This window comes from Leucopleurus acutus (genome assembly GCF_964270905.1).
Source record: "Leucopleurus acutus genome assembly, chromosome: 1".
Taxonomy (NCBI): Eukaryota; Metazoa; Chordata; class Mammalia; order Artiodactyla; family Delphinidae; genus Leucopleurus; species Leucopleurus acutus.
In genome coordinates this window covers 39,572,266-39,592,985 of record NC_139142.1, presented here as the reverse complement: position 1 = coordinate 39,592,985, position 20,720 = coordinate 39,572,266, and the positions used below count along the sequence as shown (strand labels likewise).

The 20,720-nt window shown below is 39.1% G+C and overlaps 1 protein-coding gene across 1 annotated transcript in view; it reads left to right on the top strand.

The window, feature by feature from the left end:
* The window catches only part of PRKCH (protein kinase C eta), a 222,793-nt gene that overhangs the window by 110,607 nt on the left and 91,466 nt on the right, over positions 1-20,720 (top strand). Inside the window, exons 3-6 of the mRNA XM_082846315.1 lie at positions 9,579-9,729; positions 14,516-14,550; positions 17,914-18,002; positions 19,518-19,647. Of these exons, the coding sequence (XP_082702441.1) occupies positions 9,579-9,729; positions 14,516-14,550; positions 17,914-18,002; positions 19,518-19,647 (405 nt within the window). The remainder of the gene's footprint in view (positions 1-9,578; positions 9,730-14,515; positions 14,551-17,913; positions 18,003-19,517; positions 19,648-20,720) is intronic.

Here is a 20,720-nt window from a genome sequence, read left to right as displayed (position 1 = left end):
TTTTCTCTCCAGGTAAAAGAAAAATTGCCAGATAACTGGAAAATGCTTCAATTTTTAAGCATATAAAACCAAGATACTTTATCTAACTTAAGCTTGGAGTTGTGGATAATGCTATTTTGAGATAATTTCCAGATAGGATGACAGAGTGATGATAGGGACATACCTCCAAGGATCCAATACAAATTTGATGGAACAGAAACATATTTCCTGCTCATCCTGAAAGCTGATGGTTAATGATCCACTGAGCAATGTTTAATTTTCATTTTAAAAAACTGAAGAATGAAGAAGTGGCTGCTGGAAGTCTATTTACGGATGAAATCAGTGGGGGAAATAAAATATTTGTAGAATCGCAGAGTAGAAATCCTTCCCATTTTTCACAGTGAGTCATTGTAGGATCCTTGCATTTGTCATAGGGAACAAGAAGAAATTTCTGTCATTAAATTATATGTGCAGAAAAGAGTAGGCACAATGATAGTCAAAGATTATTATTGTAAGAATTTTCTAGTTATACTCCATCTCATTCCACAGAAGCTTGTTAGGAAATATATATGGCAGCAAAATATAAATAAGAAATCAGGACCAGGCTAAGTATGAATTCATTCTATGGTAGATGCTATGAATGACCTGCCCATATTTCCTCGCAGCCCACAAAGAAGGGCTGGAAATGCTGGAGAATTAATGTCCCCTTTCCTTGAAGCAGCCATTAACCAATGTCAGATGGAAGCTGGAGGATAAATATCCCAGTTTCCTTGCCCCTTGAGGATGTTCTGCCAACTCTTAGAGATCCCTGAAGGAACCCAGGTGGCAGGATGAAAGGGAGGAGAAGATTTGATGGGTTCCTGAGAACAGTGGGTGTGGGGTTAGGGAAGTCAACATTGGTATCTACTAAACAGACTTAGTGGAGGAGTTTAAGATCTTCTGGGTTCGTAATGAAAGGAATCCTGGTCCTCCAAGCCCATTACTACTGGGCTTGCTCCTAGCCTACCTCTGTCTTTCTCTGCAGAGCCTTGTGGATGCCCCATTCCTGGTACCTCAGGTCCAGACCCCAGAAATTGAGGACCGGGGGAAAGACTAGTCTCCCACCTGACTAAGGCCCACTTGAAAGTCTTTTTGCTGTCTGAGGACTCAACTTTCTCTCAGATGTTGGACAGTGGAAACACCACCCTTTGGGGAAAATATACCCCCTACTACCTTACTATGGTTCAAATAGGACAACTACAGTAAGCCTGATTTCCATGCAGGATATTCACATACACTGTGAATTATGTGTATTTCCTGCACATAACTGGTTGGATGAAGGATGGATTTCAGAGGGGAGCAAACTTATGCAGGGAGACTGGTTAGGAAACTATTTCACAGTCCAGATGAGAGGAAAAAGGCATGAACTAACTATACCCAATAAGCATGGGAGGGAGAGACCCAGTCAGATCATAGAAGGCTTAGTAGAACTTGACGATCAATTTGTTGTGGATGGAGAAGGAGGACCTGAAGACATCTCTACGCTGTTTTGGGGGGTTTTTTCTTCTTTTTCTGGATGACTCCAAGCATAGTGGTACTATTATCTAGGAAGAAACGTGGGTTCAAGAGGTTGGGGAAGAGGGTTCAGCCTACAAATGTCAAGTTTTAGGTACTTTGGGGATGTCTTGAAGAGATACTGAGAAGCTACTTAGAAACAAGTTTAGTAGTTAGAAGCCAGAGCTAGAGCTGCAGATTTGCGAGTCCTCAGTACATAGGCAATTGTTGGAAGTCAAGAGGTCTTTTGAAGTCTTGGAGGAGATGAGTGCCCCGAAAGACCAGAAGAATGGTGTACAAAGAACCTTGGGACACACACATGTTTAAAACGTTGGGTGGAAGAGAATAGCTGGTGAGGGAGACTAAGAAGAAATTGTGGAGTGAGAGGAACCAGATGTTGTTGGAGCCAAGGTCCCTTTCTTCAGGGCTGAGGAGAGAGTTTGTACTTTGGACAGTACCCGTAGATACAAGGGGTGAAATTAAGAAGGAGGTGATTAGACGATGGGAGATCAGGGCTCTTATAACAGTGGGGTGAGAGGCCTTTCCCAAGGCTCCTGATGGAACTTGGGTACCATTTCTGATGGCCGCATCCATGACCTCTGTTCTGCTCCTCTTTCTGCTGACAGAGGAGACTGGAGGGTTAGTGGGATTGGGTGAGAATGGGCTCAGCTTTCATGATGCTATGAGCCATGAGTCCTCTGCGAGAGGGTCAATCTAGTAAAAAATTGTTTTTCCCTCCTCTTTCCAGTGATGGTCATCCCCATGAGTTTGCACGATGGTAGATGCTTTTGTAGACTGTGCTTCCTCAGAGGAAGCCAAGTCCCTGAGAAACACCTGTATATAGCTCCTGTAGAGTCAGGTCTCATACTACGTTGAGTTGAATCATTCTGTCTGAATTTAGAAATACCTATGAGTCATGTGATTCAGCTCTTTTCAAAAAACAGAAGATTCTGTTCTGCTCAGTGCCATTTGGGGGCTTTTGCTTGCCATTTTTAATACCAACACTGTCACAGCCATTGTGACTGGTGCTGGCGTAAATTCCTGGAATCCTCTCCCTATCCTGGTTCACCAGGTTCTCCTTCCTCTTCCAAACAACAGCTAATCTCAACCCATTTATGAAGTCTTCCTTAATTAATCAGACGACTAGGTACACAACTCCTGCGATTCTCTCTTCACTCAACACCCAATAAATGCTGTCACCCACTGGTTGTGTGTACCTGTTGTAAAGACTCATTTAAATTATGTATTTGCTTAATACGTGTGCTAATTGTTCTGTTATTATCACTATTGTCTCAGACAGGAATCATCTAAGTTTAAGTTCTTAAGCATCATTCTTTATCACACAGTTCTGTGATCACGTGGTTGCTTATTCAGTATGTTGGATAATACTAAGCAAAATTCTCTCACTACCTTATTGCATTACCTTTCAAGGATATTTTGTATTTTAGAGACATCAACAACATAGCACACTCTGGTTCTTTCTTGACTTTCTGGTAACTTTTGGTCAACACTAAGGTTTTCCTGTTTGTTTTTCCCATAGTCATCACCTCCCAAGTGCACACATGGTAAAATGAATGTCTCAGGAAGAAGAAAAAAGACATCTGATAGCATTGCTCAGTAGTTCAACATAGTAAACAGGGTCTGGCGTCCCCACTTCTATCATTGGCTGCCTGACCTCACTTAACCTTCCTGTTAGTTTCTGTTTCCTCACCAGAAAATTTATTACTTTCCAGGGGAGAGACCCAATTGATTCTAGAAGATTCTAGGAGACCCAATGTTAATAATGTTAATAAAGGACAAAGTGCAGGATGGTGTTAACCGTATGGTCCTGGGATAAGATCAAGAGTGGAGGATTCCGGGGGTAGTTCTGGTGCTAGCTAGCTACTAGATGAGCCTTGAGCACGTTGTTGAACTTCTAGGTAATGGTTTCCTAGGTATTGATTCTTCTTCTAGGCAATTAGGTGATTGGATTAAAAATCGCTTCTATTTCTTGAACTCTGAAGTAAGAGTTTTAACAACAAGTATAATAGGTAACACTTAGTTGCCACCTGCTAGGTATTTTTCTAATTATGTTACACTTGTTATCTCAGCAAGTCCTCAAAATGGCCCTTTGAGGAGAGTTCTCTAGCCCTTCATGTTCTACAAATGAGGAAACTGAGGCATAGGAGATAAAACAAGTTGCCCAAGGTCACCCAGTTTATAAGGGGAAGAAGCAGGATTCACAGCTGGGCTCCAGATTCGAAGCGCTCACCCACCACACTCTCCTGCCTGCCATATATAAAGGCTGCACGACCTCCTCTGCACCGCCCCCTTGAAGACCAGATTTTAGTAAACTAAGTGCTTTTGCTGCTGAGCAAATTCAACTTAAATTGCATTCTACACTACATCAGAGGTATTTCCTTTATATGCTTTATATCAGTAATTCTAAAAATTAAAAAGTGCCGTAGATTTCTCTTTCTGATTTAATATGCTTACAGTCATTTGGAAACTTGGAACTATGCTGTTTTGACTCACATCAGAATGTTTCAGAAGTACTTTCAAATACAGATGTCTATGTCTGGTATATAAAGCCTTAAGTTCAGGTAGGGAGAGCAGAAGACTAAAAAGGATGAAATATTTACTATTTTTGAGATCAGGTTTAGACCGTATGACAGAGACTTCGGAGAGCCACTCCTCCCTGGCAGAACCTCACATCAGCAGCGCAAGTTTCAGACCAGCACGGCTTTCTGCGATGGAAGCTTACCCTGGGGTGGCTCCTACTCACTTGTGCCTCCTCAAGTTCTGAAAGAGTGTGTGGGCTGACAATCAGATTTTATGAAATATAATTTTATTTCAAACTAGTTAAGCTTCGTTACATTTGACATAATTATTCTCCACCCTGTGGTTGGGAGGGCTTGGCAACACCAGCTCCTGGATAAGACAGATCAGGGCTCCAGACCTGCCCACCTCCTGAGACTGGAATGTGAGTTTCCACTCTGGGGCACTGAGCCAGCTTCCTATTTACTTAGAGGCATTGAGCACCTCAGGAGCAAAACAGAGGTTGTGATGCAAGTTTTGGCTGCAGAGCATGTTAGGATGGCTTGATGTGTTCAACTAACACGTGATCTGAAAGATTTCTCAAAGCCCAGGGTACATAGGATTACATCGTCTTTTTTAGCCCTTCTAACTCAGTCCTAAGTCAACAGGAGGCCGTGTGAACAATGAGGAAGCTCCCTCTGTGCTCTGATTGTCAAATGGGGGTTGAGTCTGTGCTCTGGGGAACACAGTTAAGTCCCAGAGTTCTTTCTTTCTGGTCAGGGCAGCCAGCAAAAGAATGGTGATAGGGAAAGCCATATGAAGCCATGGGGGCCCCGGTTTACTTACATGACTTAAATTTCTTGCAAATTCTGAGGTGTGGGTGAGTGTGTGTTTGCTTTCTAAACAAAAAGAGGCACATGTGCAAAAGAATAGAGAAAAGGGAAGAGTGAAGTTTAGTTAAAATGACCATGTATGAGGTCTTATGAGGCACCTGGGTATAGGAGGTGAAAGAGACATAACCCCTAGTTGCCTGGGATAAGGGAAAAGATGGAGGTGTGCTCCCAGGTTGCTGTGGAAACAGAGGGGAGAAGCATTTCACTCTGATTCAGGATTTGCCTTAGGCTCTGAGGCACACAGGAGAGTCTAAGTTAACTAGTTTAAAACAAAAAAAAAAAAAAAAGGGAAGGAAGAACATTCCAGGGGGGGTGAAAGGCAGGAGCGAAGGCATTAGGGGATGACCGACTTGGTGAACAGCTACAAGCAGTTTCTTCCCATGTCCTTCCAGCTATAACAAATCACCTGGAAAATTGATAGGTCACATTACTGCAATGGTAATAGCTGTTGAGGGGGGAAAAAAAAGACCCAATTCATGAAATATTAAAACTGCAAGTGAGCTGACCTTTTAACCAATCTTTATAGTATTAAGGGATTAAATGAGTAAATTATTAGTAATTGGACCCCCAGGGAGAATTTAATTTGCATTTAGATGTGATAAGTGTTTAGTAATTCAATACAAGTTTTACTTTGGCCAGTACTGAGCTGGGTCTTAGGTTGGTGATAATGTAGATCAGGGATAGGGTCTTATCATTAGGCTAACTTTCATCATCTGTCAACAAACGAACATTAAAATCTGTTTATTTTGTGGTTACTAAATGGCTTCTAGAAGTATTGTGGAAGAGAGCAGTACAGTACAGTGACTTCTGTTCTTAGGTGACCCTTATCCAAAATTGTAAGAGCCTCTCAGGAATATTGATTATGACACTATCCCCGTAGTGCTGAGGACAAAGGTATATTTTCATCTTCTTTAGATAGCTGGGAAACCTGAGAATGATAGTAATTGGGCTGCTTGCCAAAGATGTTACACACACACACACCCCAAAACAAAACCTGAAGCAGGTACAATTTTAACCATGCTAGAGCCTCTGAAGAATTGGTATCTTAGCAACGTTTATTTGGACTATTTCTACATTTTATTCTTTGAGATTTCTTGTATTGACCCTAATTTTTACTGTTAAAAAGAATATAATGATTGATATCTATATAACATATATTCCTGCTTTCTGGTGTTTTTTTATAGAAAACAAATCCTAGAAGTTGAATTGTTGCATGAAAGGAAATGCACATAACACTTGGACAAGGTCACAAAAACACTAACTCGAAAAGATATCTGCACCCCCGTGTTCATAGCAGCATTGTTTACAATAGCCAAGATATAGAAACAACCTGTGTCTATCGATGGATGAATGGATAAAGAAGTTGTGATATATATACACAATGGAATATTAGCTATAAAAAAATGAGGATATCTTACCATTTACGTCAACATGGATGGACCTTGAAGGCATTATGCTAAGTGAAATAAGTCAGAGAAAAACAAATACTGTATGATCTAAAAAACAAACAGGAAAAACAAAACAACCAATTCACAGAAAAACAGATCAGATTTGTGGTTACCAGAGGCCGGGTGTAGGGGGAGGAAGAATTGGAGGAAGGTGGTCAAAAGGTATAAACTTCTGGTTATAAGATAAGTAAGTACTAGGGATGTAATGTATACAACATGATAACCACAGCTAACATTGATGTATGATATATAGGAAAGTCGAGAATAAATCCTAAGAGTTCTCATCACAAGGAGAAAATATGTATTTCCTTTTCTTCTTTCTTTTTATTGTATTTATATGAGAAGGTGAATGTTAGCTGAACCTATTATGGTAATCATTTCACAGTATTTGTAAATCAGACCGTCATGCTTGTACACCTTAAACTTACACAGTGAAGTTATGTCAATTATTTCCCAATAAAACTGGAATAAATACTTCGACAGTTATTTGTCAAATTGGTCACCGAAAGAAATCATTCTTGAAATAGCTACGTGTTGAATGTGACCAGGTGCCTAGCTCTGGGCAAAACGTTTCTAACGCGTTATCTCTTTCAGTCCTTGGAAAAAACCTAGGAGGAAGGCACTACCTGGTTTATAGATGGGAACACTGAGGCTTAGCAGGGTAAATACAGCCAGAGGATGGTGGGGCGAGGACTAGAGACCAGTTTATGCTCCTACCAGCAGAGGCTGGAGGTGCAGATTTCCCTATACTGTAGTAAGAGTAGGCATGTTAACTACCTTTATAAGTATTTGCCAACTTAAGAGGTAAAATGTCATTTACCTTGCAGTTCTTACATGTCTGTCTTGGATAGGATTGGACATCTTGGCATGTTTATTGTCTATTTGCATTTATAATTTTATGAATTCCCTGTTCACTTCCTCTGCCCCTTTTTTACTAGATTGTTTATCCTCTTTTCTTAATGATTTATACATATTATAAATAGTAACACTTTGTCACATGTTGCAAATCCTTTTCTCCCCAGTTTGTTTTAACTTTGTTTTGTGTCTGTTGACAAGTAGGACTTTAAATTTCATAGATTGCAAATCTGTGGATCTTTTATGGCTGTAGAAATTTGTTATCCTCATCCCATTCCTAGGAGTGTATTTTTTTCCCATGTTTTCTTTCTTTCTATAATTTCCACCTCAACATTTATCTGAGATTATTTGGGTGTAAGGAGTGAGGTAAAGATATTTCCCAAAAGGCTACCTAGTTGTCTAAACACCACTTATTGAATAATCCATCTTTTCCCACTGATTTGAACCATATTCTCTTTCAGCCAAATTGATCTCTAGTTTTGGACTTTTCTTGAGGGGGTAGAGCACTGTTTAAATTATCGTAATTTTATAATATGTTTTAACATGTAGAGCAGGTCCTCCCTCATTGAAATTTTGGGACAGTTTTAAAATATTTATAGTACCAAATAAACCTTGAAAAAAATTGTCAAGTTTAGAAACATCCTTTGGGAATGTTGATTGAAATTTTGTTGAATTTAGACATTAGATAGAATTGACAACTTTGTAGTATTGAGTGTTCCAATTTAAGAACTTCATTTTTACTTATCTTTTCATACCCTTCAGTTGGTTTTATAGTCTTTTTTTCATATAAATCTTGCACTTCTGATAAATTATTTCCTAGATAATTTGGTTTTTTTGGTTGTATGAATGGGATTTTTTAACTTATTCTAGTTGGCTCTTTTGATATACTAAATAACTTGACTTTTAATGATTTATTATTGTCCATCACACCAAACTAATTTTTTTAATAAATTAGGCTGAATTCTCCTGAGTTTTCTAGTCATACATTAAACAACTTCAAATAATGGTATCTTTGCCACCTTTTCCTAATAGTTTGATCTTTTGTTTCATTTCTAACAACTTTGGTGAGTACTTTCAGAATAATATTAAATAATAGTGGTGATAATTAGTCTTATTCATTCTTAACTGTCCCAGGAATTTTGTTAACATTTACCATTCAGTTTGATACTTCTGACCTGTGAAAATGTGTGTTAGTCATGTTAAAGAGACAATCTTTTAGTCTTTTCGAAAGAATTTTTTACTGGATTACAAGTTAAATTTTATCAAGTGCCTTTTAAACATCTATTGAAACTGTCATACTTATTCTTTCACCTATTAATAGAATAAGCTATAATAGATTTTGTAATAATATGCCCATTGTTATGCTCCTGAGAAAATTCCCACTTGGTCATAGTGAGTTTTTCTTTTTAAGATAATTCTGGATAGTATAGAAGTTTCTGGTTATTTGAGTATATTGCTACTGGGAAAAGTCTACATAAAATGAATCCTTCAGAATTAGAGGTAGTCCTTTAAAAACTTTATCAATTCCTTCTAAAAAATTAGACTTTTTGGTTTATGTGACTAATTTTGACCATGTATTTACATGGAAATCTTCTATTTCTTCCAGGTTTTAAAATTTATTAGCAGATTATTCTTGCATGATTCCTTTAGTTTCCTTTGGAGCAGTGATTCATTTAAAAGCATTATTGAAGAAGGAATCTTTATTTTATAATCACAAGTCTCTGCATACATTGGAAAAGTTCTAGAACAGTTAGGTGGAAGATATCATTTATGATCTTTAAATGGTGCACAGTTTTTAGAGTCTTCAGATTAGGAGCCACTACTTTTAAAATATGAAATTAGAAAGGGAACTCTGAGTGTATTCCCAGTTAATTTCTGCCTCTTCCAAGTTAACAGAGGTGGTGCTGGAACTGATGCTTTTGGGCAGGGCTCTCACTGTGTTGGGGGCAGTTCCCTCACTAAGTTTGTGAGGACAGCAGAATGAAAGGGGAGTAATGAGGAGCCCTGTTTGCCAGCCGGTCACTGCAGCCAGTCGGTGAACCTGAGGTCCCAGACAGCTGGACAGGGACTGCGAGACCATGCTGCTGTCACATACTGGCGCATCGAAACTCTGGGGAACCCATGCTCTGTTCTGGGGGAGACTGGCCCAAGATAGCCAATTATAACTAGGCAGTTGGGAATCCCAGGGTTCACGTATGTCTAACAAAGCATGATGATTTTCTGGGGTGTTTTACATCTTGAAGAAAGAAAAAAGTAATTTGGGGAGTATTTGAACTACCAAACTTTCTCATACATTAGGTGCTGGTAGGTTCATTACACATTATTCTTTTTTCCCTTCTTTTAATATATATAGCTACTCTCCAGAGAGACCGAATCTTCAAACATTTTACCAGGAAGCGCCAAAGGGCTATGAGAAGGCGAGTCCACCAGATCAACGGACATAAGTTCATGGCCACATACCTGAGGCAGCCCACCTACTGCTCTCACTGCAGGGAGTTTATCTGGTAAGAGGTCCCCTGTCTTCTCTCCTCCCAAGAGCTGAGACTTCCTCTGGTTGTGTGTGATTTCAGGAGAAAGCATGATTATTAAGAATTGTTTTAGAATCTGATTTTTTTCTCTTACTCTAATATGTTGACCTAGAAATTTTAATCCCCAACAAAAAAATTACACAATTTACAGATTAAGTTTTATATGTTATTTCTTTTGCCAATCATGTTGGTAAAAGTGCTAATGAATCATGAACTGGTTAAAAAGCACTAATTAGAGAGAGAGGCTAATCAGTTAATAAATGATCTATCCCTAAGGAGGAAAGAAATATCAACAGTATTTCTCTAAGAAGGCATGAATCACATGATGACTTATGGAATTAATTGTTGCAAGTAAACTAAACATACAGTAGTCTTCAGCCTTATAGTATGTAGACAAAGGTAATAGCTTTCAGTGATCACATACTATAATCCCTGGCATTTAAGAATCAAGATAATTAATAGTTGAGAAATTCTAGATGATTTGGGGCAATATCTTACTATACATGTTACTCAAGTGGCAAATCTATAATGTAAAATAAATTTAAGTAATAGTTATCTTCAATTAGAGGCAACATTAAACATATTTATTTGCAGAGAGAAGGAAGAAATACCCTCACATGCACAAAACATACACATACACACCCTTCTCAGGAGGAAGAAACACACTTTCATATCTGCAGCATAAAAGGAGATCTTTGTTTTTGTTGCAAATTTTAGTCATTTTGTTTAAGGCAGAAACACTTGATTCAGATTCATTTCTGAGTATTGATCAATTACTTTGTGTTTTGTGGGGGGTTTTGTGATTACTTTGGATTTTATACCTTTTAACAGTCAGAATGCAGGCTTAGTTTGTGTTTCTGGCCTTTTTAATCAAGAATATGGTCTTGTCTATGAACCTTTTAAAGTACTATTGGAATCTGTTTGCTAGTATTTTATTGAGGATTTTTGCATCTATGTTCATCAGTGATATTGGCCTGTAATTTTCTTTTTTTTTGTGATATCTTTGTCTAGTTTTGGTATCAGGGTGATGGTGGCCTCACAGAATGAATTTGGAAGTCTTCCTTCCTCTGCAATTTTTTGGAATAGTTTCAGAAGGGTAGGTGTTAACTCTTGTCTAAATGTTTGGTAGAATTCACCTGTGAAGCCATCTGATCCTGAACTTTTGTTTGTTGAGAGCTTTTAAATTACTGATTCAATTTCAGTACCGGTAATCGGTCTATTCATATTTTCTATTTCTTCCTGGTTCCATCTTGGGAGACTGTACCTTTCCAAGAATTTGTCCATTTCTTCTAGGTTGTCCGTTTTATTGGCATTATAGTTGCTCATAGTAATCTCTTATGATCGTTTGTATTTCTGTGGTGTCTGTGGTAACTTCTCGTTTTTCATTTCTGATTTTATTGATTTGGGCCCTCTCTCTATTTTTCCTGGATGAGTCTGGCTAAAGGTTTATCAATTTTTTTTAATCTTTTTGAAGAACCAGATTTTAGTTTCATTTATCTTTTTTATTGCTTTTTAAGTCTCTATTTCACTTATTTCTGTTCTGATCTTTATGATTTCCTTCCTTCTACTAACTTTGGGTTTTGTTTGTTCTTCTTTCTCTAGTTGTTTTAGGTGTAAGTTTAGGTTGTTTATTGAGATTTTTCTTGTTTCCTGAGGTAAGCTTGTATCACTATAAACTTCTTTCTTAGAACTGCTTTGGCTGTGTCCCATAGGTGTTGTGGGGTTTTTTTTTAATATTTGTTTATTTTTGGCTGTGTTGGGTCTTCGTTGCTGTGCACGGGCTTTCTTTTAGTTGCGGCTAGCGGGTGCTACTCTTCGTTGCGGTGCGCGGGCTTCTCATTGTGGTGGCTTCTCTTGTTGTGGAGCATGGGCTCTAGGCACGCAGGCTTCAGTAGTTGTGGCTCGTGGGCTCTAGAGCGCAGGCTCAGTAGTTGTGGCGCACGGGCTTAGCTGTTCCATGGCATGTGGGATCTTCCTGGCAGAGATCGAACCTGTGTCCCCTGCATTGGCAGGCGGATTCTCAACCACTGTGCCACCAGCAAAGTCCCATGTCCCATAGGTTTTGGATTGTCATGTTTTCATTTTCGTTTGTCTCTAGGTATTTTTTTTATTTCCTCTTTGATCTCTTCAGTGACCCATTGGTTGTTTAGTAGCATACTGTTTAGCCTCCATCTGTTTGTGTTTTTTGCAGGTTTTTTTTTCTTATAGTTGACTTCTAATATTATAGTGATGTGGTTGGAATATATGGTTGATATTTCACTTTTCTTAAATTTACTGAGGCTTTTTTTGTGGCCTAGCATGTGATCTATCAAGAATGTTCCATGTGCACTTGAAAAGAACGTGTATTCTGCTGCTTTTTGGGTGAAATGCTCTATAGATAATATCAATAAATATCATTTGGTCTAATGTGTCATGTAAGGCCAGTGTTTCCTTATTGATTTTCTGTCTGGATGATCTGTCCATTGATGTAAGTGGGGTGTTAAAGTCCCCCACTATTATTGTGTTACTGTTGATATCTCCTTTTACATCTGTTAATATTTGCCTTACATATTAAGGTGCTCCTATGTTGGGTGCATATATATTTACAATTGTTATATCTTCTTGGATTGATCCTTGATCATTATGTAGTGTCCTTCTTTGTCTCTTGAAACAGTGTTTATTTTAAAGTCTATTTTATCTGATACAAGTATTGCTCCTCCAGCTTTCTTTTGATTTCCATTTGCGTGGAATACCTTTTTCCATCCCCTCACAAATATCATATGATACCATGTGGAATCTAAAAAAATGGTACAAAGGAACTTATTTACAAAACAGAAATAGACTCACAGACATAGAAAACAAATTTATGCTTACCAAAGGCAGAAGGAGGGGGCAGGGATAAATTAGGGGTTTGGGGTTACCAGATACATACTACTATATATAAAACAGATGAACAACAAGGACCTACTGTATAATACAGGCAACTATATTCAATATCTTGTAATAACGTATAACGGAAAAGAATCTGAAAAAGAACATATATGTATACATATATATGTATATATATAAAAAATGAATCACTTTGCTATGCACCAGAAACTAACGCAACATTGTAAATCAACTATACTTCAATAAAATAAATTTTAAAAAGAAATAAGACATTAAATTTGTACACAATAAAAAAATAAATAAAATATAAAAGAAAGAAAAAGTATAGAGTCTTGTCTAAACCAAAGGCCCTAAACTGGCTGTCGATATGTATGAAGCCTAAAACTGTAGTCTTTAGGAAGAGGTTCCTATTCCATTTTTTAATGAAAAAATTAGCATCTCTGGCAACTTCGAGCCCATTTTTCTTCTTTGCATGTTCCAGTTAGACCCACTTCTCCCTGAATTTGCCTGACCAGAAGGATAATTGTCTGTTGCTGTTTTATTTCATGTCACACCATTTGGCTTCCCTCCTTTACGTGACCTGTCTGCCCCTGTAGGCATTTGTGGTGACAACCTGTGATCTCAACTAACGTTCTTAATGGAAACTTACTTGATAATTTCACCAATTTTTTTTCTACCAAGGAAACTTTAACTCCCACCTAACTGGCCTTGTGAAACACACGCACATGCACACGCACACACACACACACACACACACACATGCACACACACTTAAAATAGTGGTTATGTGTTTTATACACACACACACACACACACACACATACACACACACACATATATGATTAAGCACATGGACTCTGTCATTCAATCTCATCACCAACTAGATGTGTGAACCTAGACAAGCTATATAACCCAGCAATGTCTCCTCATTTGCAAAACAGAGACAATAATTTTATTTTATTTACATAATAAACTTTTATATGCACTAGAGTGCCAGGCACTGTTCTAAGTATTTTACATTATCAACACTTTTTATCTTCATGATAACCTTATAAAGTAGGTACTGTTATTATTATACCTTTTTATATATTAAGAAACAGTGGTTCAAAGTAGTTAACAACTTGCCCCAAATCACATCCAGGCCATCCAGCTTCAGGATCTGTGCTCTAGGCCATCCTATTATGTGTGCTACCTCACGTGGCTTTTATGAGGATTAAATGAGATGGTAGAGGTCAGCTGCTTGGCTCATTGCCTGGCATATCCTACTGGCTTAGTAAAATGTGGTTTTTGTTAATAAGAATGAGAATCATATCACCATCACCCAGAGACTGTATTAGGGAGAGACAGAGATGGAAGCTGTGGGCATGATGGGCATATTGTGACCACACTTCTGCTCCCCAGTGGACTCTGGGTGATGTGGGTACACGGAAGATGGAAGATGCCTCAGGTCAGGCAGCTGGAGTGGACCCACCTGTTTACATCCATATGTATATCTGCATCTGTTTACTTCACCCTCTGCGTGTCTTTATGTGTATGTGAGAGAGAATGATCAATAAGGCAGTAAAGTGAAACTTCAGGAAGAGGCTCAGTCATACACACAGAGGAGGTTTATTTTCACTGAGGACTTGGGGGATTGCCGCAGTGATGGGTAGAATGAGAATTGCCAAACTCACCTGTTTGTTATTCGGAGCATTCTAACTCATCAATTTCCTCCTTGTCCTGTGGTAACAAAAAAGGGCTTAAAAAGGACATTATTTCTGCTGCTTCTCTGAAATTGTGTTTTTTATAAAGGACCAGAGGATAAAATTTGTTTTCCTTAAGTACTGTAATTATAAGAACATTGTTGCTGAAATATTTGACTAATGGTTTCTTTTTTCTCTATTGTCTTGAACAGGGGTGTATTTGGGAAACAGGGTTATCAATGCCAAGGTAAGAAAACATTTTAAAACTATGTTTAATCTTGTTCCTGTGTTAAAAAGCGATTATACCAAGAGAAAACAGGATACATTCCATTAATATTTTGATAAATAACTCTCTGTAGGTCAAATGAGACCCCCATAGAATTACAACCCTTTAGTTTTGTTTAAATTTTAGCCATGTCTTTTTGTAGACAAAGTAGAGGGGATGTTTTTATTTCTGAATCCAGGATACCTATATAAGTGTAGTTGTCTAAAGTTTTGTCTCTGCAGGATCATGAACATACTAAAAGGTAATGTGATTTTGTGAGCAGGACCCTTGAGTCTTGAAGATAAATTTTTGGTGTTTTACAATCCCCTTGTCCGTAGGAGTGAGAAGTAGCACAATGCTGATTTCTCTTTACCTGAATTGGAAATAGAAGCTATTATCCAAGTTGCTTTTTGGATTTTCTGAATTTAGTTAAATGTGAGAATGTTCAAAGTTAGGCTGTTAATGGTCTTGTAAGTTATTATCCATTCAATTTATTTTGATTTTCACAATTCTGAGATAACCTCGATTAGTGTTCCAGAAGAATTGGAATGAAATAAAAAAGGAAAGAGGAAAAGAAGGCTCCTTAATCTGGAGGTTTAGCCAGGCTGGATTGGACTTTTCTTTTATTTGGGCCTCCCTCATCATTAACTTGAGCGTCATCTCATGGTTTATCCATATGGTACCTATTATCTTAATTTACACCCTACAGATCATTGGTAAAATAGTACTACCTATCCTAGAGTGGTAACCTATGGTAAACTAGGTAAATAAAGAAATCCCACCTTCTCTTCTGAAGGAGGGGAAGTAAAATATTATTTCCCTTAGAAGAATGGAATAAGACATACATTTGGATGTAATTTTGACTTTAATATGTATGAACAATTCTACTGAGTTCTCAAATTTAGGAAAAACTGAATTGATATGACAACAATAATTGACCTTCTGCTATTAATTTCAGCCTCAAATGAGAGCATAGTTCACAGGTCAGAATCAATGTCACTTTTTGGCTTGGACCTCTCCAGCACAGGGGTATGCTCTGTCCATCTCATGCATACAAAGACAACTTGAGAACCTCTTGGTAAACAAGATTACATTTTTGAGTTTAAAAATACATGATTTGTGACGTATCTGTTGTGCTTTTAGTTTATTTCTTCTACCATGGCCCATAGTGCCAGGATATTTGAAGAGCTGATTTTCAGTGGGCCACCTGTTAAAGGACCAGGAAAGAACACTGGTCAGGAGACATGAGGACACTAATTTGTTCACATCTTGCAAAGGGATATAAAACCACATGCCTAGTTGGAAGGATATACCAATCATGCTAAAAAAAGCAAACAGATTAAAGCAGACTTCAGAACAAGGAAATTTATAAAGGATAAGGGAGGGCATTATGGAATGATAAAAGGAGTCAGTTTTCCAAGAAGACATAAAAATCTTTAACGTATATGCACCTAATAACAGGGCATCAAAATACTTAAGGCAAAAACTGATAGAACTGCAAGGAGATATAAACAAATCCACTATTATAGTTGGATTGAATTTTATTTACTATCTCAGCAGTTTCTGATTCTGATTGATCAGCATTTCTGCCTGATCCAGCAGGCAGAAAATCAGTAAGAATATAGTTGACCTAAACAGCACTATCACAACTTGATCAAATTGACATTTATAGAATTCTCCATCTAAGAGCAGCAGAACACACATTCTTCTCAAGCTTACTAGGAACATTTACCAACATAGACCACATTCTGGGACATTGAAACAAACCATAACAAATATAAAAGAATAGAAATCATAAAAAGTATCTTCTCAGACCACAGTGGAATTAAACTAGAAATCAATAACCAAAAGATAGCTCAAACACCTCCAAATATTTGAAGATTAAGCTACATATTCTAAATAGCACATGGGTCAAAGAAGACTCAAGAGGAAATAAAAAATATTTTAAATCAAATGAAAATACAATTTATCAAAATTTGTGGGAGGCAGTGAAAGCAGTGCTCAGAGGAAAATTTAGAGTATTAAATGCATATATTAGAAAAGAATAAAGGTCTAAAATCAATAATCCAAGTTTCCATCTTAAAAAGGAGAGAAATTTAAGCCTAAACTGAGCAGCAGAAAATAAATAACAAAAATAGAGTGCGAAACAGTGAAATTGAAATTAGGAAAACAATTTTAAAAATCCACAAAACCAAATGCTATCAATAATTCTCCAAAAAGATCAATAAAATTGATAAACCTGTAGCCAAGCTGACTGTGAAAAAAACAAATGGCTTGGAATATAAGATTTTTCTATGTGAAGGATTCCCTCATATAAAAAGACCAGTTCTCTGGGCACTTTCAACTTGGTTCTCCTGAGAATTCAATCTGATGACAGCTAGATTTGTTTTAGATTATAGTGCTACTTGCTGACATGTCATCTGTCTTTATGTATTTAATCCTAGAAACTTCCATATGTCTTGAAAGATCTTAAAAATGATGTGTATTTTCATATTGCTTCATTGCACATGTTCATCCTTTAATGGAAACTGGACTCTATCAGCTGTCTGAATGAAAATTAAAAAAATGTTATTTAGAAAGTTCTAACTATTCAAGCAATTGATTGGGTCATTCTGCAAATACTTAATGAATGCCTACTTTGTTCAAGTCATCATGCTGGCTGGGAATCCAGAGGACATTAGAGGCTGTATGTGGAAGATCTGAAATGAGGGAGGCCAGCTAGAGGTTGTAGGAGACTAGAGGAGGGAGAGAGTTTCAGTCTAGAAGGGGAGCCATGGGGAGTATATTTTCATAAAAGAGACCTTTTTTAAAGTTGTGTCTTGTTATACATTTGAGGTTTAGTGAAGTGATAGGAAAGGAAGATCCCCCAGGGATTGGGAGGGACATGGACAGTGTGTTGGGGAGGGTGAAGACTTGCTCAAGGAAGAGCACCTAGTCTAGTTATTAGTGGAACAAAGAGCCCCCAGAGAAGAAAGGTGACAGGTGAGCCTGGGGTCGGCTTGGGAGAGCCTGAAACCCATCTGGGAAATTTCAACTCCAGTTTGACTGACTGTGAGGCACGATTGAATGCTTTAGATTATGGGCCTGAGGTGACCAGAATCATATACTGTGAGATGATTCCTCTGGAGGTTGGGGCAGGAAGGAGGAAAGCCAGGAAGGATGACATTAGTTCCGGACCTGAGTATGAATAGTTCAGGCGTGAGCAAAGGCCTGAGTTAGGGTGGTGGTGAGGAATATAGGAAGAACGGGAGCATTGGCTGCCATCATGTGGGCCCACCATCTAAATCAAGCCACCATGGCCTGGTGCCTCCAATAAATGTATAATCGCTGGATTTAATTTCCTAGTGTGCACCTGTGTCGTCCACAAGCGCTGCCATCATCTAATTGTTACAGCCTGCACCTGCCAAAACAATATTAACAAAGTGGATTCAAAGGTGAGATAGCAGTTTGCTGATTAAGTGCCTGCATGAGCTCATGCGAGCACATTCTCTCTGTCTCGCTCTCTCTCCCCCTCTCTCTGCCTCTGTCTCTCTTTCTCTCTCTCTCTCTCCCTTCTTCCCTCTGTCTTTTTCTTCCTCCCTTTCATTCCCAATTCCCTTCCACACTCCTTGAAGCCAATGGTGGTATCAGAATTGAAATTTCTCTCCTTTTTATATCATGGCATTTGTATTTCTTTACTTGCATAGCTTGACCTGTCCTGGAAATGACTCCATTAGTGATCAGCTGGGTGAAAGCTCTAGGGATCCGTTCTACTAATTTGAAGAGAGATTTCCCTGAGTTTGGCATCGGATGACTGGGATTTGAATGTAGAACCCAGCCTCTGCTAGCTAGCTTCTCTCTCAGCCTCAGACCTAAAATAGTATCAATACTACAAGATAGAATTGATATGGTAAGTATGTTGTTAACTGTAAATTGCACTTCCTAAATAAAGTGACCTTTGGCCCCCTCCAGCCTCTCGAGGAATTTCAAGGAGGATCTATATCTATACATAAAGGCTTGAACATCACTCTTGCCATTAGCATTGCATCCAGCTGAGGTGGGCATACATTCTAAATTCTGGAGGTGGAAGGCGGTTGGAGTATTACCAACAGTTAGCAGTGGATTTACAGATGCACTGAAGAGTCCGACTCTGGAACTTGGTGGTTCTTTACAGTATACACCCAGGATGGCTGAGAGTACACACAGAGGCGTGTGTACTTTCTTTTATGAGAAAGAGGCCAGAAACGTTTCAAGAGGAGTAATATTGCCCCACGACTTGTTATGTGCGGCTCTGTGGTTATTGCTTCCAACTGTGATATAGACTATAGAGCATATGCCTAATTTAACTCTTTGCTGGAAACAGTATGTGAGATTTCACCTGATCCTGAGAAGTGATCGTCTGTGAGATAAAAGCAGAATCTTTGCACTCAGATATCAAAATACAAAGACAGGCAGAGGCTGGAAGGGCTGAATAAGATCACCAGTTGAATGTCACTTTGGAACAAATTCCTTCTGTGGTTCCCTGTCCTCTGGGGGTCACCCCATCCTCATGACGCAATTTCTGGAAGAACTTGTGGTGATAGCAAGTGTATGTTGCCTATAAAAGACGTGTTGAATCCTGAAGTTAAAAGGTTCTAGAAATAGACATGGGTGTGAGGAATTGGCCAGGAGAGAAACACGGCCAAGTGAATGTAAAATGTGAAATGAATATTTAAATTTCTATTAATCTCCCAAGATGGTGGACAGGTTAATGTATACCACACATTTCTGTCCAGCCAGTCTTGTTCACTAGAAAGTGTGTTTCGTCTGCGTGGTGAGGCCTGGGTAATTAATCGTGGCTGAGCAGTAATACTATACTCATCTCGGGTGTCATAGTAACACTTTGCATTTGGTGGGCGCTCCTGTTACAGTTTTCACAAAAGGTGTGGGTATGGAATTTCAGCTCTCGTCCTCCTGTTTCCTTGCTACAGATTGCTGAGCAGAGGTTCGGAATCAACATCCCACACAAGTTCAGCGTCCACAACTACAAGGTGCCAACGTTCTGTGATCACTGTGGCTCCCTGCTCTGGGGGATAATGCGACAAGGACTTCAGTGTAAAAGTGAGATTCTCGGGGGCTTGGTACCCACTTCCTCGTGAGAACACCTTGCTGCGAGCTTTCAGAATTCTGCAGTTCAGAATCTGACCTAGGATGGATGGTTTTAGATACCTTGTAAATGAGCATCTTAGTGGCTCTCTCTATGTGTATGTGTCCCTTGTCAGGCACGTAAAGAGAGCTGCATGTGAGCCACAGATTTCCTAACCATGGAATGTTTACTCACTTGCTAAATGGAATGTCCTGTCTGGTTAACTAACCTGTTGGCTATCCTCTATTTAGTACTGAGTACAGGCTAGTCATTGTGTATTTCCATAGGTATTTGAAAGAGGAAAAGATGGGATCTGGTCAGAAAGGGAAGATGGTAGGAGGTGAGGTGGCCAGCAGAGAAGGTTGAGTTGTGAGTAAGAGCTAGCAGGAGAGTTGGTTTGATCACCTCACCAAAAATAAGCAGGAATTGGGTTATAAAAGCATAACCCAGGGCTTCCCTGGTGGCGCAGTGGTTGGGAGTGCACCTGCCGATGCAGGGGACACGGGTTCGTGCCCCGGTCCGGGAGGATCCCACATGCCGCGGAGCAGCTGGACCCGTGAGCCATGGCCGCTGAGCCTGCGCGTCCGGAGCCTGTGCTCCGCAACGGGAGAGGCCACAACATTGAGAGGCCTGCGTAACGCGCAAAAAAAAAAAAAAAAAAAAAAAGCATAACTCAGTCCGCCCTGTGTCTTCTCAAAGAGCTTGATAGAGACCAGAGAGTAGGTGGCCGTGCGAGGGCATGCACTTCAACAACAATGTCCAGTGGAGCCTGAGTTTGGAGCTTTTGCCTCAGCAGAGGATAAGGATGTGGGGGCTGGTCCCTGTCCTGTTAGGAGTTGAGGGGCTGTTGGCCTGGAGTCATCTCTCATTGAGTGTTGCTGTAACAATCTTGCTGTCGTGGGGTGCACTGTCCTGTGCTGAAATACGTGTGAGTTTCAGCCTGAAGCCTGAGACACATTCTGTGTCACCAGGGGAGGCAGAGTTCATGTCAGTACAACTGGACAGCTTCCACTGGCTGCCTGGACTTAACCAGACCTGCTTCTATTAA